The following is a 27,534-nucleotide window of genomic DNA, read 5'->3' as shown; positions in this document are numbered from 1 at the left end:
TCGAGGACACTTGCGTTGAAGACAGTGTCTCTGTTAAGGAGGTCTCTGAAGTGCTCCTTCCAGAGGGCGATGACTGCCTCTCTGTCCTTGATGAGCACCTCTCCATTCTTGGTTCTCTTCCCACATTGGCAGTGGGGTAGGGCTTGCTTGGGTCGTAGGTGGTCTTGACTGCTCTAAAGAAATCTCGCTTGTCAGCTAACTGCTGGATCTCTTGTGCTTACTGCACTTACCATCTGTTCCTTAGGTTGTGTTTTTTTTTTGCTGGACCTCAGCCTTCAGTGTTTGTAGGACTGCTTTTGTGCCCTTGAGTAGGGTTGCTTTTTCAGGTTCAGAAAGACCTCGTACTTGTGGTTTATTAGTTCCTGGATTTCCTGGTCGTTATCACCGAACCAGTCATGGTGTTTCTTGGTTGAGTAACCAAGTATTTTTTCGCAGGTGCTGATTATAGAAGTCCTGAGGACAGACCAGATACTGTGGACAACTCTGCATCTCTGGGTCACCGGAATCCGTCAGGTTGGCCATGAAGCACTGACTGAATAGGGCTCTCTTATGGTTTCTGTTGCCGTCACTGCTTTGGGGCTGCATTGGCGTTTATCACAGAACAGATTAGATGGTGCTCCATCCAGCAGTTGTTGGCTCCTATCATGGCTCGGATGGTACGCATGTCCTTGTGGTCTCTCACTTGGATGATGATGTATTCAAGCAGGTGCCAGTGCTTGTAGCAAGGGTGTTGCCATGAAGCCTTGTACTTGTCTCCCTGATGGAACACGGTGTTGGTAATGACAAGGCCATGTTCTAAACATTTTGTCAGGAGCAGGGTACCATTGGTGTTGGATTTCCCTAACCCCTCTCTGACAATTACACCTCCCCAAAGGTCTGTATCCTTTCCACATCTGGCGTTGAGGATCAGCTTGTCGTCTGCTGGGACTTGGGCCAAGGATTGTTCGAGGCTGGAGTAAAATTCCTCTTTGGACTCATCGGTAGTTTCCAATGTTGGAGTGTACATGCTGAGGACTGTAGTGCTCTGGTTCTGGGCTAAGGTAAGCTGAAGGGTCAAGAGATGTTTGTTATCCCGTGAGGGGAATCTCTAATTTGTTTTTAATGGCGAAGCCAATCAGTGGAGGCCGTGATCTTCTTTTAGTTTACCTTTCCAGAAGAAGGTGAAACTGACAACTTATTCCTTGAGCTGGCCTTCCCCTGTCTGCCGAGTCTCAATTAGGACTGTGATGTCAATGTCGAAACACCTGAACTTCCAGGTTATGATATCGAAATGCCATTCTAGTCTGTCGCTGTTAGGGTTGTCCGTGAGGGTCCTGATGTTCCAGGTCCTGAATTTAATTTTAAGGGGTGGAAGATGCCTGTGCATGAGTTATTTTAATGTGGGGTGGCTGTTGCACACCTGTCACCATATGGGCTTGACAGAGCAAGGCCTTGGTGCAGTGACAAGAGGGGGTCCAAGATGTCTGGACACTATGCTGCGCTGTATGGGCCTAGGACATACAAACACACACTCCTACTGTCCTCCTTTCTCATTCCCACAGAACAGAGGGTGGTACTGGTCTGTGGGTCTATTTGGAAAAGAATGATTCCATTCAGTATCTGGCAGCCCGAGCACTGTTTTATACCAGGTTTAATGCTGTTCTCCCCTGCTGCTGTTCACTGAATTGCTACCCTCCTCCTGCACTGCTTCACACTGTGTTTGCCACCCTCCTCCCATGCTGCTCCACACTGGGATCGCTGACCGCTTTCTACGCTGCTTGACACAGGGTTTATTCCTGAACTCTCGCTGCTCTGTCCCCCGAGTTCTCACTGCTTATGTTGTTTATGGTCTTCTTGACTGACAAGCCACTTCTGTGGATTCAGCAAGTTTTGAAATTGTGGTCCTTAGCTCAGGTCCAAATCATCATACGTACTAAAAAATAATGGACCTATCTATTATTGATCTTTGAACACCCACTTTCAACTCTTCACTAATTTGAGCAACTTCTATTTTCACTAACTCTTTGGGTGGAATCTTATCAACTTTGAAATTTTTCTGCCATTGGGACTATAAGCATTTCCCAACCTCACTAGTGTTGGCTGGCCGAATGGCATCACAATCTTATGGGAGGTGACCAATTAGGAGGCTGCCTCTGCATTCACTGCACATTTAAGGACAGATGGTGGGTTCCCGAGGTAGGAGGCCCAAAGGACCTGCCACTTGATTGGCTGGCAGCCCCATTGGGAGAGGTGGAGGCTGGTGAAGCAGATCGGGCACTATGAGGATGCCACAAAATGGATTTCAGAAAATTAAAAAATAAGGAATGGCTACAATTGTCTGGCTGGTCGGATTCTTTGTGGCCCTGGCTGACACGTATTCCAGTGACTCTGTGATGGGGATTAAGAGGGGGCTTGCTAGCCGTCTGGCCTGCCACTGGAGGCTGCCTCTAGGTACCTGCCGGGTTCTGGCCTTACTGGGAAGATCCTGCTAGTGTCAGGAACTTGCCCCCATTTGATCTGTTAATTGATTTAATTGGTTACCCGCCACTGCTTTGCAGGCATCTGTTGTTGGATTGAGCCTGCCTCTGGCAAGATCACTTAGGGTGGCAATCATCAGAAGCTGAGTTGCTGTGCTATTTTCATTTTTTGTTCCTGATCCTGCTTCTGTGGGGCTGCTAAGATTCTGGCCTTTGTTTCCTGTCCATTAATCAACTTTCTATCCTCTATGGGCATACATTTTTGCAACAAGCCTTTTGTGTTTACTGTATTTTCTTTATCCAACTGATTGCTATTTGTGTTTGACAAGCCTATATTTCTTTAATTAACCAAATTCTACCATAACTGATAAACTGCAGTTTATTCACACATGCATAACTGATGAGGTATGTTAAGACAGAAGTAATGAAAGAAAAGATAGAACTTGTATTTCGATAATACCTTTAATGACTTCAGGATGCTTCATAGCTGTGCCCCTGTATGCTACATTCCCCAGCCAGGGCAAACCACCGTTACCCTTTCAAGTCCCTTCAGAATCTTGTATATATCAATCAGAATCGCCTGAGCTCATCCTTCTAAACTCCAGAAAATATCGTCCCAATTTACTCAGATCCTGGGACAAACGTTTTGTGTCGGGAACCAATAATGAGCTGTATGCCTCCAATACAAGTATATTTTTCCTTTAGATATGGAGACCAAAACTGCATGCATTACTCCACTTGTGGTTTCTTTCAAAGCCCAAACAATTGTAGGAGACTCCCTTAGTGTTGGACTCCAGTCCCCTTGCATAAAAGATCAATATGTAATTTACAGTGCTAATTGCTTGCTGTATCTGCATGCTAACTTTGTGTTCCTTGTATGAGTACACCTAAGACTTTCTGAACATCAACATTTTAATGCCTTTTAAAAAAATATTCTGTTACTTTATTCTTGCTACTACAGTGCATAACCTCACACTTCCCACAATGTATTCCCATCTACCACCTTGTTGCCCACTCACTGAACCTGGCTCTATCTCTTGACAATCTTTATGTATCCTCTAGGGGCAGTACGGTGGCACTACTGCCTCACAGCACCAGGGACTCGAGTTCAATTCTGGCTTTGGATAACTGTCTGTCTGGGTTTCCTCCGAATACTCTGGTTTCCTCCCACAATCCAACAATGTGCAGGTGAGGTGGATTGGCCATGCTAAATTGTCCCTTAGTGTCCCAAGATGTGTAGATTAGGTGGATTTCAGGGATACGGCCTGGGTAAGATACTCCGTTGGAGAGTCGGTGCAGACTCGATGGCCCGAATAGCTTCCTTCTGCACCATAGGGATTCTATGATTCTCTTCATAGCTGACTTTCCCACCTTATTTTATATCATCAGCAAACTTAAATATTTGTTTAATGTTTAAGTCATTAATACAGACTATAAATAGCTGAGGCCCCAGCATTGATCCTTGCTGCAATGCACTAGTTATAACCAGCCAACTGGAGAATGTCTGTTTATCCCTACTCTTTGCTGTAAATCTGTTAATCAATACTACCTCCCGAATGTGTTACTCCCAATTTCAAGAGCCCTTTTGTGTGGCACCTTATTGAGTGTCTTTTGGAAATCCAGAGTAGTACATCTACAGGTTCCCCCTTCATTGACCCACCAGTGGTCAGATGTAAGCTCTGCAGTCCTGCCACATCCAGTTGCGAATGGTGTGGACAATTAAACAACTAATTGGAGGAGGAGGCTCCACAAATATCCCTATCCTCAATGATGAAAGAGCCCAACACATCAGTGTATTCACAGCAACCTTCAACCGGAGGTGCCAAGTGGATGATCCATCTCTGCCTCCTCCAGTGGCCTCCAGCATCTCAGATGGCAGCCTCCAGCCAATTCGATTCACTCCATGTGATATCAAGAAATGGTTGAAGGCACTGGATACTGTAGAGGCTATGGGCCCTGATAACATTCCTGCAATAGTATTGAAAACTTGTGCTCTAGAACTTGCTGCTCCCCTAGCCAAGCTGTTCCAGTACAGCTACAGCACTGCCATTTCCCAGGTATGTTCTATACACAAAAAGCAGGACAAATCCAACCTGGTCAATTACCACCCTATCGGTCTACTTTCGATCATCAGTAAAGTGATGGAAGGGGTCATCAACAGTGCTATCAAGCAGCACCTACTCAGCAATAACCTGCACAGTGACACCCATTTTGGGTTTTGCCAGGCTCACTCAGCTCCTGACCTCATTACACCCTCAATTCAAATCTGGACAAAAGAGTTGAGTTCCAAAGATGAGGTGACAGTGACAGCCCTTGGCATCAGTGTTTGACCCCGCATTTGACCAAGTGTGGCATCAGGGAACCCTGGCAAAATTGGAATCAATGGGCATTGGGGCAAACTCTCCGCTGGTTGGAGTCTTACCTGATGCACAGGAAGATGGTTGTGGAGGGTCAGTCATCTCCGGTCCAGAACATCTTTATAGGAGTCCCTCAGGATAGTGTCCTAGGCCTAAACATCTTCACCTACTTCATCAATGACCTTCCCTCTGTCATAAGGTCAGAAGTGGGGATGTTCGCCGATGATTGCACAATGATCAGCACCATTTGCGACTCCTCAGATACTGAAGCAGTCCATGTTCAAATGCAACAAGATCTGGACAATATCCAGGCTTGGGCTGACAAGTGGCAAATAACATTCGTTCCACAGAAATGCCAGGCAATGACCATCAGCAATAAGACACTCTAACCACTGCCCCTTGACATTCAATGGCATTACCATCGCTGAATCCCCCACTGTCAACATCCTTGGGGTTACCATTGACCAGAAACTCAACTCGACTTGCCACATAACCACAGTGGCTACAAGAGCAAGTCAGAAGCTAGGAATGCTGCGGCGAATAACTCACCTCCTGATTCCCCAAAACCTGTCCACCATCTACAAGACACAAGTCAGGAGTGTGATGGAATACTCCTGACTTGCCTGGTTGGGTGCAGCTCCAACAACACAAAGCTTGACACCATCCAGGACCAAGCAGCCTGCTTGATTGGCACCACATCAACAAATGTCGACTCCTTGCACCACCGATGTTCAGTAGCAACAGTGCATACTATCTACAAGATGCACTGCAGCAATCTGCCAAAGATCCTTAGACAGCAGCTTCCAAATCCATGAACACTTCCATCTGGAAGGACAGGGCAGCAGATACATGGAACACCACCACATGCAAGTTCTCCTCCAAGCCACTCACCATCCCAACTTGGAAATATATATTGCTGTTCCTTTGCAGTCACTGGGAATTTCCTCCCAGACAGCATTGTGGGTCAACCCATATCACATGGACTGCAGCGATTCAAGAAGGCAGCTCACCACCACCTTCCCAAGGCCAACTAGGGATGGGCAATAAATGCTGGCCAGCCAGCAACACCCATGTCTCACAAATGAATTTTTAAAAAGTTACATCTTCATAAAGCTCCAATAAATTCATCAAACACTGGTTCCCTTTCACAAATCATGTTGACTTTGTCTGATCATACCATGATTTTGTTAGTGCGTTGTTAAGACTTCCTTATTAATAGATTTAAGTATTTTCCCAATGACTGACGCCAAGCCAACAGGCCTGTAGTTCCCTGTTTTCTCTCTCGCTCCTCTCTTGAACAGCAGTATTATACATGCTAACTTGCAATCTGCGAGGACTATTCTAGAATCTAGGGAATATTGGAAAATCAAAACAAAGTGCATTCAGAATCTTTTTTAGAACCTTAAGATGTAGGTGTTCAGGTCCAGGGGATTTTTTGGTTTTTAGTCCCATAAGTTTCTCCAAAATGTTTTTTCTGCTAATAATAATTAACTTAAGGTCCATCCTCTTATTCGCTCCTTGGTTGTCCTTTATTTTTGATATGTAATTTGTGTATTTTACTGTGATGACAGAGATAAATATTTGTTCAACATCTGTGCTACTTTCTCATTCACCATGAAGATTTTTCCTGTCTCTCCTGTAAGGGATCGATGTTTATTTTAACTACTCTCCTTTTTCTATATTTGCAAAAGCTCTTGTAGACCTGGGTTTTCACTGATTCAGGATTGCTGTACTCTGCCAACTGCTCTGGTTGGTTCAGTTGCCTTTGTTTCAAAATTATTGGCTGAATCTTATACAAGTTTAGCAACTTAATGTGGACATTCTGGACTCTTTCAATTCACTTGTTCGGTCCTCAATCTGTTTCTTAAAATTTTCTTTATCTGCTTTTAATGTTTGGGTCTGCTCTTCCATAATGCGCACTTTGGGGGCAATTCTCCCAGCCAGTGCAGCCGGCTGGAACACTCGAGCGGAGGCTGTGTAGCGGGCTCACTGCTGGGAGCCACGGCCTGCGCAAGTCTCCGGCTGCCAGATTTCCAGCGTCGTCTGGCATGGAGCTGAGTAAATTATGTAGATGAGGATTTGCCTATCATTAGCGGGCTAGGAAATGAAGCCCCCCCCCACCCTTCCCCAACCACTCCACCGCGCCAGGAGTGTTTCACTCCAGCAGGGATTACAACAGTTCCCCACTAGCGGGGAGCTGGTGGCCCGTCCCCACTGGCGTGAAGGGGGGCCATGGAGGCCTCCCAAGAAGTGTAGGGTAAGGGGGGTGCCCCCTGGGCGTTGTCAGCCTGGCACTGCCTAAGGGGCAAAATGGCAATGCCCAGGGGGCACATTGGCACTGCCCACCGGGCATCCGGCAGTGCCAGGGGCCAGGGCTTCATGGGATAGGGCTTTGGGGAGGAGGTGGTGTGAGTGGGGGGGTGGGGGGGGGGGGGTCCTGCTGCCACTTTGAATTAGGGATCGGTGAGGGTGCTTGTGTGCGCGTGTGTCTGCTATGCTGCCAGGCTCTTCAGCGGGATGAAGCCCTGCCCACTGATTTCCAATGGGGTTCACGCTAGGGCACGCTGTGATGCACCGAGTGTGGGAGGTTCATTTTGAAAATCGCACTGAAAACCAGCAGGATTTACTCCAGATTTTACGCAAATTCAGGTATTTAGAATTTTTTGGGAGAATCTCACCCTTCATCTCGACTGCATTGAAGTCAGGAATTTCATTGCACTTTTCATGACGAAGTTCCAATAGTTCATCAGTCTTGGTTTTTATTTGGCATCAAATCAAATTTTCTAATTTATCAGCAATTCCTCTTCCTGTACAAGGCATTCTTCATCATGCTGTACTTAATAGAGACTTCTGATACTTGAAGTTCAAAAAATTTTAATTGAAGATCTATCTTTGTTCAATTTGCTTCTGAGTTTATCATTAAGATGTTTCAAGATCTCATTTAAGTGCTCTACTTCCTATGACCAACATTCAAGTGTTCTAACCAGTTCTTGTTTTTCAACTCATGATCAATCTTTCCTAAGTCCTCATGAGACCTTTGATATTCCTGTATTTTTGATACTAACTTTTCTTGGTCCTTGGCCAGTAGTTTCTTCGTTTCATCCTGCCTAACCTCAAAAGTTTCAGCACTAGCTACCACATAATCAGAAACAGTCCAAGATGTTCCTCCTGCAAAATCTCTGTTTCTCTCACCTCAACTGGCTCTCCCAAAAATCTCCGAGATGGTAAGAATTTCAAACTTGTCAAATCATTCATTCTCCAGTATAAAATATATCCCTTCAATGGATAAACTAGGAACAATTCCGTAACAATTGGATGTAATAATTCACTTCATCACTTGACTTTACACAGGGGAACAGATTTGTAAATCCCATAAGTAGCCCCTATTAATACTTTTTGCATCATCTAACAATCTGGAACATAAATTGTATCATAATGCCACCATCAAATACTGATCTGCTCCAGTCTCCCTTAAAATGTTAATTCCTTTACTTGTTTCATCAGAGGAGTAAGGGAATACTTCTCCCTTTGAGACAAAACCTCTAAAACCTCTGGAACCTGACTGATTTTTGCAGTATTCAGAATCTCCTTGCCTATCCTGAGTCACATTCCCCATTTAATAAGTTCTGAGGGAACATATTTCACTTGTACCATTGTTACTGTTTTACCACTTCGTCCCTTCTCTAAATCAGTCTTTTCTAAAGACTTCTTGAGCATCCCTACTATTGCAGCTGATTTACCTCAGCTTCCAACAAGTCATTTTGACATGTCCAGCTTTATTAAAATTGGAACATAATACTTTCTTTACTTCACTTACGGTTCTAAGTTATCATTTTTGCTAACTTGACTTCCATCTGTATTTTCCCTAAAGCCATAATTTTTCCCATTACCAAATTTCTATTTCTCTAGTTTCCCTATTGGTTTCCATATGACAAGTTGTGAACACACAGCTGTCTGTGAGAAAAATCACGTGCACCTGCCAGACTTGCTGCCTCTTTGACTTTAGATACCTACAGCTCATCCAGGTTGTATTTAATTGATATTGGAATGCTATTCTTAAATTTCTCATAATCATAATTTTCCTCACATTATCAAAGGTTTTCCCTCACCTAAATGAGCAAAACCATCAATTCCATGCCATTTATTTTTCCTTAGCAAATTCAACAAAATGTCTGACTGGATTTAGTCTGAACTGTGCTAAACTTTAATTGATAAGCCTCAGGAACAAGTTCAGAAGCTTCAAGTGGTGCCTTTTTAACTCTTTCATAATCTGAAGACTTCTTTCGAAGGACTTGAGTAAACATTCATAGCATTACCCATCAGGACACTTTTCCTATTTCTTCACATTCAAGCTTTTACATTTATTTTTCTACTTAAAGCTGCTTATTCTGCAGCTGAATATTGGCAACCCAAATGAATTGCTATCTAAATTAACTTTTCCATCGTCCAATCCCAGATGCTGTGCTATTGCCTCAATTATTTCTGATAAAATAAAAATCTCTGCTTTTAACTTAAACTCTTCTACTAATGCAATTAACCTAGCCACGATTAATTGTTACAAATCATTTTAGGATAAGTCATCCTTCTGCAGAAAAAAGTCAGAGGAAAGCCTTCTGTTTTTCAATCGGTACAATAAAATTCAGCATGAATATTTTATTTGCCTTAACCTCAGCAGGTACCAGCACTTGTATCTGCATGTGGATTCGAAATCCCGGACAAGCCCCCAATTTATGTTATGATCTTGGACCAGACCCAAAGTTTTTGATAAGATTCAGTTCGGGATAAATAACCCTTTGTTTAAAATAAACACAGTTTCAGTTCAAGACCTTGCTAAGAGAACAAACAAAAATAAATTTTACTATACCAGATCAGCAAGATAAAACAATTCGCAATAACAATATTATAGTTTAACATTCAGGGTTAATATGATGTACATATGAATGAACAGGCAAACTGTGGTTGAATGCACAATAAATGATAGAAGCGGCCAAGACAAGTTCCACGGATTTCTCAACAACTCATCCAGCTATCAGTAAGCACTGAAAGTCAACCAATCTTGTTAAAACTCTGTCTCTCTCACAAAGATTGTAGTCTTCACCTTCAAAGATCTCACCTTGGAATTCTGTCCACAAGTCACTCCAACTTGGATAGCCTCAATGATAGCCCACCTCGCATGGTTTCAGTCTTGTGTCCCAAGATTCCTTCCACTGTATTCTCCAGTCTGCACTCCAGCACTAACTCACAAGCCATAACTTCAGCTCTTTGACTGCGCTGAGCAGAATACAAATGCTCCAAAGAGGTACATTTGCCCTAATTTGCATAGAGTCTCAAATCTACTGCCCCCTGAGCCCTCTTCGATTGCCACGGCTTCCCCTGAGCCCTCTTCGATTGCCAGCAACTCTGCCAAAACTCTCATCACTTATTTTAATTTATATACTTTAAAGGCTCATGACAATTCACTGACTGCTCAGCCGAAGTCAATATATCATAAGTGCTTATGGCGCAACCCTTTCCTGTAATGACAGTGTTAAAGAAAAGTTCTATTCTATTCCAAAATCCCCTCCTGCCAGAAAGACACATACAAAATCACATGAAGATATCCCAGATCAAAATACTGACACCTCCTGGATTATAATCATTTTTGGAGTCAAAGATCTAATGTTTGTATCACTCTATCCATGCGGGGATGGATGCCTGCTGGACACACTATCAACTTGTGATAAACATCCACTTAGTACCAAGACATTGCAAAGACCAAAGATTAAGTCCCAAGATTAAGAAGATCAATGTTGCAGCAAAAATGATGCAGAAATATATGACCTCCTGGAGCAAAAATGAGCAGTCTTCATAGCCTGGTAGAACAACACTAGGTTGCAAGTCAGGAAGACAGCATTCTAACAGCTCCAGGCTGATACCCAAAAACAAATCTGGAAGACAAAGTACAGGTAGTGGGAAGAGAAAGATCGAGTATGTTGACTGCCATGACATGCAAAGCATTTTTGACGCCACCACGGCATTATCGGCCAAGGTCAAATGGACAAAATCTCTTTCACTCACAGGATGGTGCCCCCGCTTCCCCCCCGCCCCACCACCGCCGCCACGACGACTTGTTGTCCTGGTTTTGCAACTCAAACGGCTGTTGTTTCAGGGGAAGACAAAGAAAACATGACAAAGGGAGTTTGAATTTCTCCTTTGTGAGTCCATGTTGACAGTAATGACTGGGAAGAGCATATCACCAATCTTTCAAAATGTTGGCAACTTGTTTTTCAAGCTGCATCATGCTTTGAGTCCAACCACCTTATGATGAGGCAGAGTGGCGGCAGAGAAGGAAAGAAATCCCAGATTCCACCTCTTTGTGGGATGTTGTGCCCCATGTGCCCAAATATCTGCGGTTTGAGAATTGACCAGTTCAATTATACGAAGATCCATGGTAGATACACGTAACCTGAATAGATGTCATCCTTGAATCGAGGGACAGACGACTATGATCCTAGCCCAGTTTTAGTAAAGTCCATCTAAACGAACAACTTCCTCTTTCTCCTGTTGCCACAACTTACAAACTTCTACAAAATGAAACATTTCTTCTCATCGATCATTCACATATTTATTGTTATGTAAAAATAGACTCTGATTAATGGAAGTTAAACCTTAATTTTCAAGGAACTTTGCCACAATTTGTGGTGTTTTTCTGTGTAGTTTTCTTATCGCTTACTAGCCTTCATTGGGAATTAAATTTATGTTTACTAGAAACTCTTGTATGTATTGTCATGACAAAGTACCTGCATGATGGTAATTAAAAAGTCATGTTTAAAAAGTCTATATTTAAAAAATAAACCTTAAGATGGCTCCTCAGAGCTACTAGACAGTTTGTGGATGAGACCATTTTCTCTCTCAAGAGGACAAAGGTGCCTGAGTCACAGTGAAATCTGACTCGTTGTGGTTTTGGCCAGGAGATAAACAGAACTCCAACTGTGTAAAAATCCAAATTTGCTGTGTCAAATTTAAAGGCTTTGGCCACCTAAAAAAAAACAGGTGGGAAAGGACTGTTAATTAAGTTATCACAATTTTCACAGTAACTTCACTGCAGTGTGAATGTAAGCCTACTTGTGACGCTAATAAATAAACTTTTAGGAGTTGGGATGTTTTGAAGTTGTACAAGACATTGGAATACTGTGTGTACAGTTCTGGTCACCCTATCATAGAAAGGATATTATTAAACTAGAAAGAGTGCAGAAAGGACTTACGAGAATGCTACCGGGACTTGATGGTTTGAGTTATAAGGAGAGGTTGGATAGACTGGGACTTTTTTTTCCCTGGAATGTATAAGGTTTAGGGGTGATCTTATAGAGGTCTATAAAATAATGAGGGGCATAGATAAGGTAGACAGTCAATACCTTTTCCCAAAGGTAGGGGAGTCTAAAACTAGAGGGCATAGGTTTAAGGCAGCGGTCTCCAAAGTCTTCAGTACGAGGGCCACATCTTATATTCTGCACATCTTTGCGGGCCAAAGAAAAAATCAGTTCTATAAATGAATGAATAAAATTTATTGTATCCGGGCTGGATGTGACCCGCCGCGGGCCGGATGTGGCCCGCGGGCCGTAGTTTGGAAACCCCTGGTTTAAGGTGAGAGGGGAGAGATACAATAGGGTCCAGAGAGGCAATTTATTTTAACACAGAGGGTGGTGAGTGTCTAGAACGAGCTACCAGAGATAGTAGTAGAGGCAGGTACAATTTTGACTTTTAAAAAGCATTTAGACAGTTACATGGGTAAGATTGGTATAGAGGGATATGGGCCAAACATGGGCAATTGGGACTAGCTTAATGGTAAAAATTGGGCGGCACGGACAAATTGGGCCGAAGGGCCTGTTTCCGTGCTGCATGTTTGAGCCTCTCAGTTGTAATTCAGTAAAGGAGACATGAGATCAGCTTCTTCATAAACTACCTTTATTTCTTTGATCCAACTCCTCACCCAATAGTGCCACCTCTGGCCCCTTCATATATCAGTGACTTCTATTGAATAATTGACATCAAATTAGGACTTAATCGGAAAGTCTGTTAACCCATTCCCAAAACTGTAAACCTTTATGACTCTATCCCTTATTTGGGACCATGACTCAACACTGATGTAAGGTCACATGATACCGTGGCCACCTTGGTTCCCTGCTATACATCTAGTAGAAAATTCAAACTGCTTTTTCAGACATCTTCAGAGATGAAGACAGAATTCTATAAGAGAGAGAGCGAGAAGGGGTTCAAAAGGAAAAGCTATGGACCACTGCAGCTAGCTTAGCAGTAGAATAACGACTTACAATATTTTGAAAGAGAAAATAAGCTCTCTCTCTCCTCTAAACTGTTCTATCTTCAAGCCTACCCATGAAAACAACCTCCGCATAAATTAATCTAGGAACCATCATAAATACTGAGAAATCTCTGCATTTTTGAGACTTCCACTTCAGCTAAAGTAACAACTCAGCTATGAAACAACAGGCCTGTAAATTTCATTTTTATAATTACTGTTTTAGGTTCAACTGTATTTAGTTTCTGTGTGTATGATATTGTGCATGAGTCATGTGAGACATCATTTTTGTTAACCTCTCGGGCAAGTGTGTGAGAAATAAACAAACCTTTGGTTGTAAAATACAAAAGCTTGCTGTGGGATTACTTAAATTAACTCAGTCACTCCAAAGGTAAGAAGGTACACATGTCCACATTGAAATAAATATATTTGATCATGGATAATTAAAGGCAATACCTTAAATTTGTCTGTGACAATATATGCACTTGCTGCTATCATGATTTTCATATCAACATTTCACATTGAAACTAAAACATTTTGGAAGAATTTAAGAAGTTAAGAAATGCGAGCCTGTTCCACCATTCAATATGATCATGGTTGCTCTTCCACTGCAACTCCACTTTCCTGTCTGCTCTCCATATTTCCTGATTCCATGAGAGACCAGAAGCCTATCTATCTCAGCCTAGAATATATTCAATGATGGAGCACTACAACCATCTGGTAGAGAGAATTCCAAAGATTCACAATGCTTCACCTCAGTCCTAAATGATCAACTCCTTATTCTGCGACTGCGTTCCCCCGTGTTCTGAATTCACCAACTAGGGAATTACAGTCTTTCATTGTCTACTCTGTCAAGCCCCTTCTGAATCTTGCATGTTTCAATGAAATGTTATTCTTCTAAACTCCAGAGCTGCCTTCTTGAACCACTGCAGTCCTTAAGGTGCAGGTACACTTACTGTGCTGTTAGGGAGGGAATCCCAAGATTTTGACCCAACAATAGAGAAGGAACTTGGAATATACTTCCAAGTTAGGATGGTGAGTGACTTGGAAGGGAACCTCCAGGTAGTGGTGTTCCCAGGTATCTGTGGCCCTTGTCTTTCTAGATGCTAGTGGCCATGGGTTAGGAAGATGCTGCCGAAGGAACCTTGGTGAATTTTTCCAGTGCATCTTGTAGATGCTACACACTGTTGCTACTGTGTCAATGGTGGAGGGATTGAATATTTGTGGAAGGGTTAGCAATCAAGTGGGCTGCTTTGTCCTCGATGTTGTTCAGCTTCTTGAGTGTTGTTGGAGCAGCACTCATCCAGGTAAGTGGAGAGTATTACATCACACTCCTGACTTATTTTTTGTAGATGGTGGAGGCTTTGGGGGTTCAGGAGGTGAGTTACTCGCTGCAGGATTCCTAGTCTTTGACCTGCTCTGATAGCCGCAGTATTTATGTGGCTGATTCAGTTCAGTTTCTGGTCAATGGTAACCCACTGGATGTTGATAGCGGGGGATTCAGCGATGGTAATGCTATTGAATGTCAAGGGGCAATGATTAGATCCTCTCTTGTGTGGTGCGAATGTTACTTGCCACTTTTCAAACCAAGCCTAGATATTGCCTAGGGTCTTGCTACATTTGGTCCTGGGCTGTTCAGTATCTGAGGAGTCATGAATGGTGCTGAGCATTGTGCAGTCATCATCGAACATCCCCATTTCTGACCATGTGATGAAAGGAAGGTCATTGAAGCAGCTGAAGATGGTTGGGCCTAGGACACTACCCTGATGAACTCCTGCAGTGGTATCCTGAAGCAGAGATAATTGATCTCCAATCACACAAACATCTTCCTTTGTGCCAGGTATGACTTCAACCCAGGGGAGGGGTTTCCCCCTGATATCCATTGACTCCAGTTCTGCTAGGGCTCATTGATGCCATGCTCAAGTCAAATGTTGCCTTGATGTGAAGGGCAATCACTCTTACCTCTGATGTTTGAACCAAGGCTGTAATGAGGTCAGGAGCTGAGTGACGTTGGTGGATCCCAAACTGAGCATTTGTGAACAGGGTTATTGATGAGTAAGCTTGATAGTGCTGTTGATGACCTTTCCGCCACTTTACAGATGATTGAGACTAGACTGATGGGGTGGTAATTGGCTGGGTTGGATTTGTCCTGTATCTAGTGTTCAGGACATACCTGGGAAATTATCCACACTGCTGGGTTAATGCCAGTGTTATAACTGTACTGGGACAGCTTGGCTAGGTGTGCGGCAAGTTCTGGAGCACAAGTCTTCAGTACTGTTGCTGGAATGTTGTCAGGGCCCATAGCCTTTGCAGTATTTCGTGCCTTCAACCGTTTCTTGATATCAGATGAAGTGAATTGAATTGGCTGAAAACATCAGCATCTGTGATGCTAAGGCCCTCTGGAGGAGGCTGAGATGAATCATCCACTTGGCACTTCTGGCTGAAGATTGTTACAAATGCACTGATGTGCTGGTTGTCTCCATTATTGAGGATGGGGATATTTGTGGAACTTCTCCTCCAGTGGGTTGTTTAATTGTCCACCATCCTTCGGCTGGATGTGGCAGGACTGCAGAGCTTGGATCTGATCCATTGGTTGTGGAATTGCTTAGCTCTGTATGTTACTTGCTGCTTATGCTGTTTGGCATCAAGTAGTCCTGTGTTGTGGCTTCACCAGGTTGACACCTCATTTTTAGCTATGCCTGGTGTTGTTCCTAGCATGTCCTCCTGCACTCTTGATTGAACCAAGGTTGAAACCTTGGCTTGGTGGTAATGGTAGCGTGGGGGATATGCCAGGCCATGAGGTTACAGATTGTGGTTTAGTACAATTCTGCTGCTGCTGATGACCCACAGCACCTCATGGATACCCAATTTTGAGCTGCAAGATCTTTCGAAGTCTATCCCATTTAGCCTCACAACACAATGGAGGGTATCCTCAATGTGAAGACAGGACTTCATCTCCACAAGGACTGTGTGGTGGTCACTCCGACCGATACTATCATGGACAGATGCATCTGCAGCAGGCAGGTTGGTGAGAATGAGGTCAAGCATGTTTTTCCCTCTTGTTGGTTCCCTCACCACCTGCCACAGTCTCAGATTAGCAGCTATGTCCTTTAGGACCACAGCCAGCTCAGTCTGTAGTGGTACTTCCAAGCCACTCTTCATGATGGACATTGAAGTTCCCCACCCAGAGTATTTTAATGCTCTTGCCACCCTCAGTCCTTCCTCCAAGTGGCGGTCAACATGGAGGAATACTGATTCATGAGGGGGGATGGTATGTGGTAATCAGCAGGAGGTTTCCTTACCACGTTTGACCTGATGCCGTGAGACTTCATGGGGCTCAGAGTCAATGTTGAGGACTCCCAGGGCAATACCCTCCCGACTGTACATGACAGTGCCGCTACTTCTGCTGGGTCTGTCCGGCCGGGTGGGACAGGACATAGCCAGCAAAGGTAATGGTGCATTCTGAGACATTATCTGTAAGGTATGATTCTGAGAGTACAACTACATCAGGCTGTTGCTTGACTAGTCTGTGAGACAGCTCTCACTCTTGGCACAAGCCCCCAGTTGTTAGTTCGGAAGACTTTGCAGAGTCGACAAGGCTGGGTTTGCCGGTGTGTAGGTCGATGCCAGGTTGTCTAACTGAGTGGCTTGCTGGACCATTTCAGAGGGCACTGATCTGATACCACCACCCCGCCCCCCCACTCCACTGACCCAGCCCCATACTTCTACCAGCACTTCCTCCAATGTCTGACTTTATCCCCTCCCTCTAATGTCCGAACTCCCCAATGTCTGGATCACTTCCCTCCTCCCTCCAATGTCTGGATCACCCCTGCCGAAGTCCAAGCCATCACCACCCACATCCCATTCACTTACCTTAGAAACTTACCTTCTCCCTTTCAATGGGACCTTTAAACTCAATTGTTTTATGGCAGATGGTGCCGTAAAAAGAAGGCATGACCTCCTTCGCTCTGCTCCTTTGGCACTTCACAGCTGGAGCCATGAACACGCTTTCTTATTCTCACCCGGCCTGATTCTGGAAGGTCATGTGAGACAGGCGCTTTAGAATTTATGTGCAGATAAGTTAGTATGGGGTGGCAATCCACAGCTGATTGCCACTCCAAGGAGTTATGGGTCACCGGTATTTTAATTGATCTGTGCTTTTAGTTTTCATTGCAGTATGCGACATGAGAATTCCTTTTAAAAAAAGTATCACTGTGTTTCCCAAAGTTAAAATGCTAAATGTTAATAAAAAAGTAACTAGACATTAAATAATTTCTCTTAAAATGATGAACTGATATGTTCAGTCTGATTTGGAAGAAAAATATATTATGAAAGCAATAAAGCAGATGCCACTGAACTGAGAGCCTAATTGGTTATAATCAATTGATTATGATCATGGGAAAATATGATTTTTTTCTATTAACATGCTATTAAAATTTGAGACCTTGTTGAATCCTGGAGCTTTAGACTTTTTACTTTTAAATGTTATATCTCCTTCATTTTTATTTTCAAATGTTAGATTGACACTTGTAATAAATGTAAGTTGTTGACTAAATTGTTTTAAATCCTCTTCATCAAGTTGTGCTTGTGTTGTAAAACTGTCAAAGTTGTCTTCTTTTCACATAGTCTTGTAGAAAGAAATATTGAGGCATGCTTGCATTGAACGACATGCTACAGGTTTAAAATATCCACCTGTTGAAGCTTCCATTGACGTTCCTGTTTTTATCAAGTCTTTTTCAACTGAACATAAATTGTGTGCTTCTGTCGTGCAAAAATACTGGAAATTGAATTTGCTCGTAATTAATTCTAAACTTTTTCTCAGCTAAACTTGCATTTACAATCAGCCATTAATTCTTTTGGTTGATAACTATTAATCACTATGCTGTAGAGACCACAACACTGAACTACCAAGTGACACTGATTGCAAAATTTGTGTATTTTTGTATTATAAAAAGCACTGAACACACATGTAATAAATGCAAGTTGTTGTTGACTGAAATATTTTTAAATAGCCTATGCTAACTTATGGTGATGGTGTGGAACAATATATTTTTATATATGTGTATGAACATACTATATGAATACATTGCAGAAATATTTCCATTACATGAGTGTGCACCTCTATTTTGCTTGTAATGGAATTGTTTGTGGAATAGGAAAAATAGTGGACAGTGACAATAGATTCAATAGATTCCACCTTCTCAAGGAAAATTAGGGATGGCCTTGCCAGCAACACAGACGTCCCATAAAAGAATTTTAAAAAAATGATTGCATATGTTTCTGGATTCTGCATAACCCATGTTATATTTTTCCCCCACCTAACACAGAAAGGTACAGAGCAGTCATATAGGGAAAAAGGTGAAAGTACAGCTTCTGCGTAAATCCTCTGTTGAAGATAAGGAGTCTTTTACACATGATGCCAGAGAGACCCACCATCAACTCAATTCTGTCACGACTACAGCAGCTGCCACTGCAGCAGCCATTGTCGCTGCTGCACCTCTCCTCAAGGTTGGTGAAATCTATCGTGGCATGTTCAGCAATACTTGCTGTGTGATCTGGGGCTACATGTTAGTATTAACCTTTGTAGTTTTATATGGAAACTTATCAATGCCCATTTTCAGAAGCAGTTTTCATAGATACAAAAATGCTTCTTGGTAACTGGCCAGATATAGCACTGGATGTGACTAAGGGATAGGTTGCTTTGCCCATCCTTTCATAATGGAATGTTGTGAATGTAGCTGTTTTTAAAAATCTTGTCTGAATCATTAAATATTAATATAGAAGTATAATAATTCTGTCGATTGGAGTATCATAACCATTTCATTGATTTTGTTGGCTGGATCCTTTTCTTTATGAAGTAAGATTTTATGGCATGACAACGTTGTACTTTGGTGGTACATTGCACTGTTATTAAACAGTAAAACATGATCCTTGTCAATAATTCCAAATATATTGAGTTATTATCCTTTAGGGAACCCAGGCTGCTCTTTGACATCGTGTGGCTGGATTCATAAAAGCATTGGCAGATATTGTTGCAGGTTACTTACCCAAACTTTCAGTCGGTATAAGATGCAACAAAATCTAAATAAGAGGAGTAAGAGGAAATGCAAAATAACTCAAACAAAAAAAATCTCAGTTTTGAGCAGTTTGAGTACAGCAGACAGTTGAAACAATATATGATCTGAAGAGTTGTTTAATTAGTCCTTTCCCTATTTTTGGTAGTGAAATTTCTAGAATGCAGTGTTACGTAATAGTATACTATTTAGATAAGTAATTTCATAAATGGTAATTTAGGGGAAGAGATTTATTCCTTTTTTACTTGTCCCCAAGTGTTCCTTTTCTTAAATCTTGAAGGTTCATTCACTTTTTTAAGGGACCAACCCAAAGGTGCCACAGTTTTCCAGAATTTACTTTAATTCTCCTCAGTATTTTGGCTTTCTCCAAGGTATAAGATTATTGGACATCCTTTCTTTGGCTTTTGAACAAAGTGACCCTCCAATTTCTTTACAGAACTAAGGACTGTGGATGTTCAGCTCCCTTTCCTGGCTTTGGACATGCATAGACTATTTTTCCCTGTTAGCTCCTACAGCTTTTGTACAACTCTTTCCAAGCTAACTATTCAAGCTGACTGTTTCATGCCACAAGGCTCTGTGAAGACAACTGTAGATTTTTTCCTCCAATTCAAACAAGGCAAATCTTCCAGCTTCTTTACAGCTCTTGAATTCCAAACAGCTCCAGTCTGCACCTGCATTCCATTTGGTGAACAATAAAGATAGTGTTTTCCCTGCTTAAATGCAGGCCTCATTAATATTCATTTCCTTTGGCTCAACCAATTCAGTGCGTTGTGTCCTACATGCAACCAAATCTGCAACTCTGTCTCTTCGCAAAGTGAACTACTTGCTTTTGTCAGCAAACCCAGACAGATGAATTAAACACAAAGAACTTTTGAACCAAGGTTTCACTTTGAATAACTGAGTGGGATTTTCAGGCCACTCCTGCTGGTGGAATCTTCCAGCACTGTTGAAGACAATGGAAATTTAAATGGCTCCACCGTGGAAAATGCGGCGGGGCTGGAAAGTCTCACCGGCTATCTCTATGGCAACCTGAAATGCTTTGAGATATCCTTAAAAAAAATGTACATTAATTATTTCATCTTCAACACAACTCTTTGATTTTCTAACCCATGTGGATAATTTGTGTTTCTAATGGATTTAACGACCCTCTCTTCAGATGCCATGGGTCCATTTCAAGCTTAAATATGGATCATTCATTGTTTAAATTTTTTCACCATCGACTCTTGACCTTGCAAGAGAAACACAAGGCTAATATTTAAGCATAATTAACCCAGACTTGTATTGCGTTGCATTTACATCAGGATTAGTTTTGCAGTTTCTCAACCAGTTTTCTTATAGTTCTAGGAATTTAAGTTTTATGTTCCTAAAATATGAATTATGAATTAGTTAAGATGGAGGCTGTCTTGATGGTACAGTTCCCTCTTTTCCCAGTACTGCTGCCAGTGCTCCTTGAAACAAAACCTATTTATCCTCATTAATCTTAGAGCCATGCATTCAACAGTCTGATCTTGTTTGCCTTGTGCCAATTTGCTCATAGCTCAGGTATTAATCCAGAGATTACCAATGTGGTTCTGCTTTCTAATTTAGCCACTAGTTATTCCCCATCCTTTATCTTGGGGGTTCCAGAACTGGGTCCACGGAATTCTGGTGTCCTGTGGGAGGCCTCCAGGGGGTCTGTGGTAGTTCTGGCAGCCATGTGACACGAAGACAGTGTAAAAAAACTAAAAAAAAGCACTGAACTAAAATGCACACATAAGTCAGCTAAAGATGCAAAGATTCGCGAAAGAACAATGACCACAAATCAAAGAACAACAAAGTCAAATTGACCAATCAGAGTCCACCTCTCCTGAGCATTGGCTTCTAATAGGCGCCAATGCTCAGGGAAGATGGACACTGGTCAATTTGATTTCTTGTTTTTTTTCTGTTGCTGGGCAGAAATACAACTGAGAAAGTGACGCAGCAGTCTATTTGGCAAGGGAGTGGGAGCTGCAGCAGAGATAAATGCTCGGGGAGAGGACTCACGGGGTGCTTTGGGAAGGGATTCATGGGGGCCTTTGGTAGGGAATTAATTGGGGGGGCACTTTGGCAGGGGATTCATGGGTGGGGGTTTTGGCAAGGAATTAATGGGCGGGGGCTTTGAGAGAAGACTCCTGGGAGAGGCTTTGGAATAGGATTCATTGAGGGGAATAAACCATGTCTTTGACATTATGAGAATGTTTGGGGTTCCCGGATGCTCTTGGGTGGTCATGAGGTGTTCCATGGCTGGAAAAGTTTGGGAAGGCCTGCTGTAGCAGACCCTCTGTCTTATTTATGTTGTTGGCACCCATATGGAACATGATAACTGGATTCTTCCCCTCCCACTCCAAGTTCATCTTCAGCCCCAAGAACTTAACCTTGGCAATGGGCAGGCAATACAGCAGAAAACCGTATGTATCACCCTAACAATACTGTCCATGACTACAACTACATTCCTTTAACTCCCCCAACTTAAATGTCCCCCTGCACCTCAGTGCCGTGGTCAGTTTGTTCAAGCTCCCTGCTACCATGTACACAAGCTGCAAGAACCTCAAACCTGTTGGGCAATTGCAAAGACTGAGGCTTTACCAATGCTACCTCCTGTATACCCACACCTGCCTCAGTGACAGTCACACCAGCCTGCCCTTGAACACGTGCCAAATTTGAAATACCTAGCCTAAGGGGTGTGACTGCCTTCAGGAACAAAGTACCCAAGTAACTTTCCCCCTCTGAGGCATTGCAGTGTCCGAAGTTCAGACTCCAGCTCATCGATTCTAAGTCGAGGTTCCTCAAGCTACAGACACTTTCTGCAGGCAAGGTTGCTGTTGATCATGCAGGTGTCCATCACTTCCTACATGCTATAGTTGCAGCACATCACCTGCCCTGTCGTTTTATTGACTTTTAACTAATTAGGTTTAGAAACATCACTTGATCATCTGTGATTATGTAATGGAGTTTAACTAGTTACACCATAAATTTAATACAGTACCAAAGAGAGACAAGGCTACAATATTCACTCGCCAGTCAACTTGTGCCTTTCTTGTGATTCTTTTTTTTTTCAAACTTGAGCTGCTTTCTGCAATCATGCCCGTGCTCTCCTGCCGCTCTCTCTCTCTCTCTCTGTTTTATAATCCACTACTGTCTCCAATCAGGACATTGTTCTTCTTGTAATAAATTATGTGATCAAGAATTCAGTTTAGGATCAAAAATGATGTTGAGGTTCAGCATGAGACAGTGGCAAAAGAAAGATTGCTGGGGAGCTTCCTAATACTCAATTGTTCGGAATTTCATGTCAGCAAGAGCTGGATGTTGAGGCAAGCAGTCACTAAACAGTTTGGTGGTGAGGTAGAGTTGGGTGTTGAGTGTGTACATATGAAAAGAAAAACAAATTTGCATTGATGTGGCATGTTTTACCACTACCGGCCATCCCAAAGTGCTTTATGCTAATTAATTACTTTTGGAAGCTTTGCCACTGTTGTTATGTAGAAGCCTGGCAATGACAAATAGCAATAATTTGTTTTTGTAGTATTAACTGATGGGTAAACATTGGCTAGGACATGGGGGATAACTCCCCTGCTCTGCTTTAAACTAGTACCACGAGAACTTATATGTTCACCTGAGAGGGCAGAGAGGATCTCAATTTAGAAGGAACGAGGCTTCCATTTTAGATTTTTTGAAATTGGAATGAGGAGATCACTGTAGTTTTGAAAGGGAGGAAGAAAGGCAAACAGTTTACAACATCAATCAGCATGGAGGCTAGGAAGGGAGGTTGGATGGTTAACAGTTGAATGAGAATAAGAAAGCAAGAGGTTCATCTCTTGAACAAGATTTACTTGGAATCGGCATGAAGAGATATCGGAGAGGAAATTCCGGACTAGGTTTATGGGAATTCTTGGGAGAAACTTGGCTTGGTGGACAAAGTGAAAGAAGGAACTAGAATACGTTGACATTGAAGTCAGTGAGCTCCTTTTATCAGTGGAGGGGACTGGGGAACTGCAAATTAAGGAGACAATTGGTGGTGGAGAAAAGAGAAAGGATTACCTTTTTCTTTGTACACATTTATCTGTGAATTATATTTAATCTTCAAATATTTATGAACTTTTAAAAAAATACTGGTAATTAAGGCAATTGCAGTGCCTGATGTCATGTGAACATGTTATGCCCTGGAATGGTAGACTCTGAATTCATAATTATGGTTTCCATCTGCAAAAAATTCCAAATATTGGCTGGATTTGCAAGAGTGAATGCACTGTGCACAGAGAATTGGCTCGGTCACTCTTGTGCATCTTCAAGTCTATGAGTCAAAGAGTATCAAGGCAAGGATGCAAAAGTTGATTACCTCTCTCTTCACTCAGTTACAATATGACAAGTTGAGAGGAGTTGAAGGGCTTCAAGGAGAGGAAAAATTATTTCTTTTAGAAAGGGCAGTAAATTATTAAATACAAATTGATCTACCATGTCAACAATGGTGTTGCACACAAGCAGTCCATTAAATTAGTCTCAAGGTGAAGCAGGGGCAGAGGCAGGGGAATAATTGTATCAGGGCATGCAGATGTAATTCAATCTCTTTTGAAAGAGAGAGAGTCACCGTTTCTCTATGTCCATTATAATTTTTTATGTCCCTGGTATTCGAAAGTGCTGTGTAAACTTGTTCATTTGTATTTCCACTCTTCTGAAAAGAAGAGAATGTATTTTATTATTTCATTGGATGTGGGCATCACTGGCGAGACCAGCATTTGATGCCCATCCTAATTGTCAAAGAACAATACAGCACAGGAACAGGCCCTTCGGCCCTCCAAGCCCGCGCCGCTCCCTGGTCCAAACGAGACCATTCTTTTGTATCCCTCCATTCCCACTCCGTTCATATGGCTGTCTAGATAAGTCTTAAACGTTCCCAGTGTGTCCGCCTCCACCACCTTGCCTGGCAGCGCATTCCAGGCCCCCACCACCCTCTGTGTAAAATATGTCCGTCTGATATCTGTGTTAAACCTCCCCCCCTTCACCTTGAACCTATGACCCCTCGTGAACGTCACCACCGACCTGGGGAAAAACTTCCCACCGTTCACCCTATCTATGCCTTTCATAATTTTATACACCTCTACTAAGTCTCCCCTCATCCTCCGTCTTTCCAGGGAGAACAACCCCAGTTTACCCAATCTCTCCTCATAACTAAGCCCCTCCATACCAGGTAACATCCTGGTAAACCTCCTCTGTACTCTCTCCAAAGCCTCCACGTCCTTCTGGTAGTGTGGCGACCAGAACTGAACGCAGTATTCCAGATGCGGCCGAACCAACGTTCTATACATCTGCAACATCAGACCCCAACTTTTATACTCTATGCCCCGTCCTATAAAGGCAAGCATGCCATATGCCTTCTTCACCACCTTCTCCACCTGTGATGTCACTTTCAAGGATCTGTGGACTTGAACTAGGCCGATTTCAGAGGGCAGTTAAGAGTCAAATACATTTCTGTCTGTCTGAAGTCCCATATAGACCAGACCAGGTCAGGATAGATTTCCTTCCCTAAAGGACATTAATGAACAAGATGGGTTTTTGACAGTTGATAATGAATTCACATTTAAAGTGAGTTCACGGTTACCATTACCGAGACTCGAAACGCTAGCTGTGTTTCTCTTCCCACTCGTGCTCCCAGGCCCGCTGAGTTTATCCAACATTTTCTATTTTTATTACTATTACCAAGACTACCTTTCAATTCCAGGTTTATTAAGTGAATTTAAATTCCAACAACTACTGTGGTGGGATTTAAATCCATGTTCCCCAGAGAATTAGCCTGAGCCTCTGGATTACCACTACGACACCATTTCCTTCATGCACATAGCAATTCCCATTATAAATTTCAATACAGAACTCTATCATGGAGAAAGTTGACAGGATGCCTATAGAACTTGTAATATTTTTAATCTATTATGGGTACTAAGCTGTAGCAAATCAAGCTCAGTTAGTCGAGCATGCAACTTTTAATCCCAAGATTTTAGGCTTGAGTTTCAAATTGGGTTGCTGTGTACCACATTGACGACTGCGGTTTAAGAATGGTGCCAACCAGCACCTTCTCAGTGTAACTAGGGCTGGGATAATAAATGGGAACCTTGATGTATACATCCCAAGAATTATTAAAAAAATTATATTGGTAAAATAAAAATACCATCAAATGCAATTCAGATTATTTGGTGGGTGTGATGAGTGTACCATTTGAGAAATGGATGTAATTGTGTTTGCTGTTCTCTATAATAAAATGTTAAACTAGTTTTTGTAGCTTTCAAATTATTTGTAACTTGTTAACTTTAGGCCCAGAGTGACCTTGAAACTAAGCTTTCTACTGTGGCTGAGTTGGGGACTAAACTCCAGGAAATGGATCAACAGATGAAACAGATTGTAGAACAGCAAGCGAAGGCTCGGGCTCAGGATCCAGGACCCAAAGAACAGCAAGGAAGAGTCAGAGAGCTGGAGAAGCAGTTAAACATGCTCTTGCATCAACGACTATGTCATTTGGAGAAACTTCAAGAACAGCAACTGGAGCTTCAGGTATTCCTGCAGTATAAATTAATAGCTTATCCAAAACAATTATTTCCTTCATTTAGCAATTTCCAAACATGATAGACATAGCATCTAAATTAATTGATTTTTGACAACCCACGTGCTTAATATTCTGCAACAAGCAGAACGTTGTCTGGTTTACACTGTATTGCAGGACTTGAACAGACAGACAATGCAGACTGACACAGTACTGCAGTTTTGAGGGAGACGTGCATTATCAAAGGTTCTGCCTTTTGGATGACTGATTAAATTGGGGCCCTGTATGGTTGTTGAGATGGATGCAAAAAATCTCATGGTGGCTTTTCATAGAGTTCTTTGAGCATCCTGACCAGTAGTTGTCCCTCAATCAACACTGCAATTTGTGGGACTTGCTGAATGCAAATTTGTTGCCACATCTTCCCTTAAATATTTCTGCTTTGGGATCTCCTAAGATGCAAGATACAATCAGGTCCTGCTCTTGAGGACTAAAACAGCTTAAAATTTATCTTGGAATGCAAAGATAATACCCAACTTTTTTTCTGAACTGCAAACTGTCTTTTTTGAACCCGTGTTCTGTCTCCTTCATCTTCACACCCATCAACAAGTGAGAGGAGCTCTAAGACTTTTTTCTCATTAAGATTGAGACGATCCAATCAGCTCCCTCTGCTGCATCCCTTCCTTCCACTAATTCATCTGGCTAAACTTCCTGTTATGCTTCTCTCCTATCTCCCCTCATATCCCTTCTGAGCTCACCTTGTCCACGAGACCCATTCCTGTTCCCTCAATCCATTTCCACTAAACCACTAATCACCTCGCCTCCCTCCTGACATCCATATTAGCCAATATTGTAAATGGTTCTCGCTCTTCGGGTGCTGTCCCTCTTTCCTTTAAATCATCACTTCTCTCAAAATAAATGCCTTGACCCCACCATCCTTGTAATCTATCTTCCCAGTTCAAACTTCCGTTTCTTCGCCAAAGTTTTCAAACATATTGTCATCTCCGAAATCCGAATCCTGGAACTCAATGCTTGAATTCCTCCAATTAGCTTTCCTCCCTTGCCACAGCACTGAAACAGCTCTTGTCAAAGTCTCAAATGACATCCTATCTGACTGTGACAAAGGTAAAAATTTCCTCCTTGTCCTTTCCAATGTGTCTGCAGCCTTTGTCATCCAGCTGGTTGGGACTGTCCTCACATAGTTCCATTCTTATCTATCTAATTGTAGCTGGAAAATCATTTGCAATGGTTTCCCTTGCTCCTTCACCGTTAGCCCTGATGGCCCCAAGATTCATCCGGGTGCCCCCTTTTACTTCGTAACTACATGCTACCTATTCATGGCAGCATCATCAAATTAGTTTTTACACGTATGCTGTCAACACCCAGCTTTACCTCACCACCACCTCTCTTGACTCCTCCATTGTTGTTAAATTATTAGGCTGTTTATCCGACATATGGTACTCGATGAACAGTAATTTTCTACAATGAAATATTAGGAAGAATAAAGCCATTGTTTTCAATCTCTGCTTCAAACTCTGTTCCCTAGCAACTGACTTCATTAATCTCCCTGGCAACAGTCTGAGATTAAGCCAGTCAGTCGCAACCTTCATCTCACTGTTGATCCCGAGATGAGCTTCTGATCTCGTATTCATGCCATCACTGAGACTGTTTCTAATATCGACTGACTTCACCCCTGTCTCAACTCTTCCGTCTTAGTTACCTATAGACTTGACTATTCCAAAACACCCCTGGCTCATCTCCCACATTCTACCCTCCTTAAACTTGAGGTCATCCAAAACTTTGCTGC

General features: G+C 42.5%; 1 protein-coding gene across 1 annotated transcript in view; it reads left to right on the top strand.

Moving 5' to 3' along the window:
* kiaa0586 (KIAA0586 ortholog) overlaps positions 1-27,534 on the top strand; it is a 547,244-nt gene that overhangs the window by 26,409 nt on the left and 493,301 nt on the right. Inside the window, exons 5-6 of the mRNA XM_078233832.1 lie at positions 18,437-18,617; positions 25,505-25,741. Coding sequence (XP_078089958.1) covers positions 18,437-18,617; positions 25,505-25,741 — 418 coding nt within the window. The remainder of the gene's footprint in view (positions 1-18,436; positions 18,618-25,504; positions 25,742-27,534) is intronic.

The sequence above is a fragment of the Mustelus asterias genome, chromosome 18 (genome assembly GCF_964213995.1).
Source record: "Mustelus asterias chromosome 18, sMusAst1.hap1.1, whole genome shotgun sequence".
NCBI lineage: Eukaryota > Metazoa > Chordata > Chondrichthyes > Carcharhiniformes > Triakidae > Mustelus > Mustelus asterias.
The sequence above is the reverse complement of the archived record's forward strand: the minus strand, read 5'-3'. Positions and strand labels throughout refer to the sequence as shown.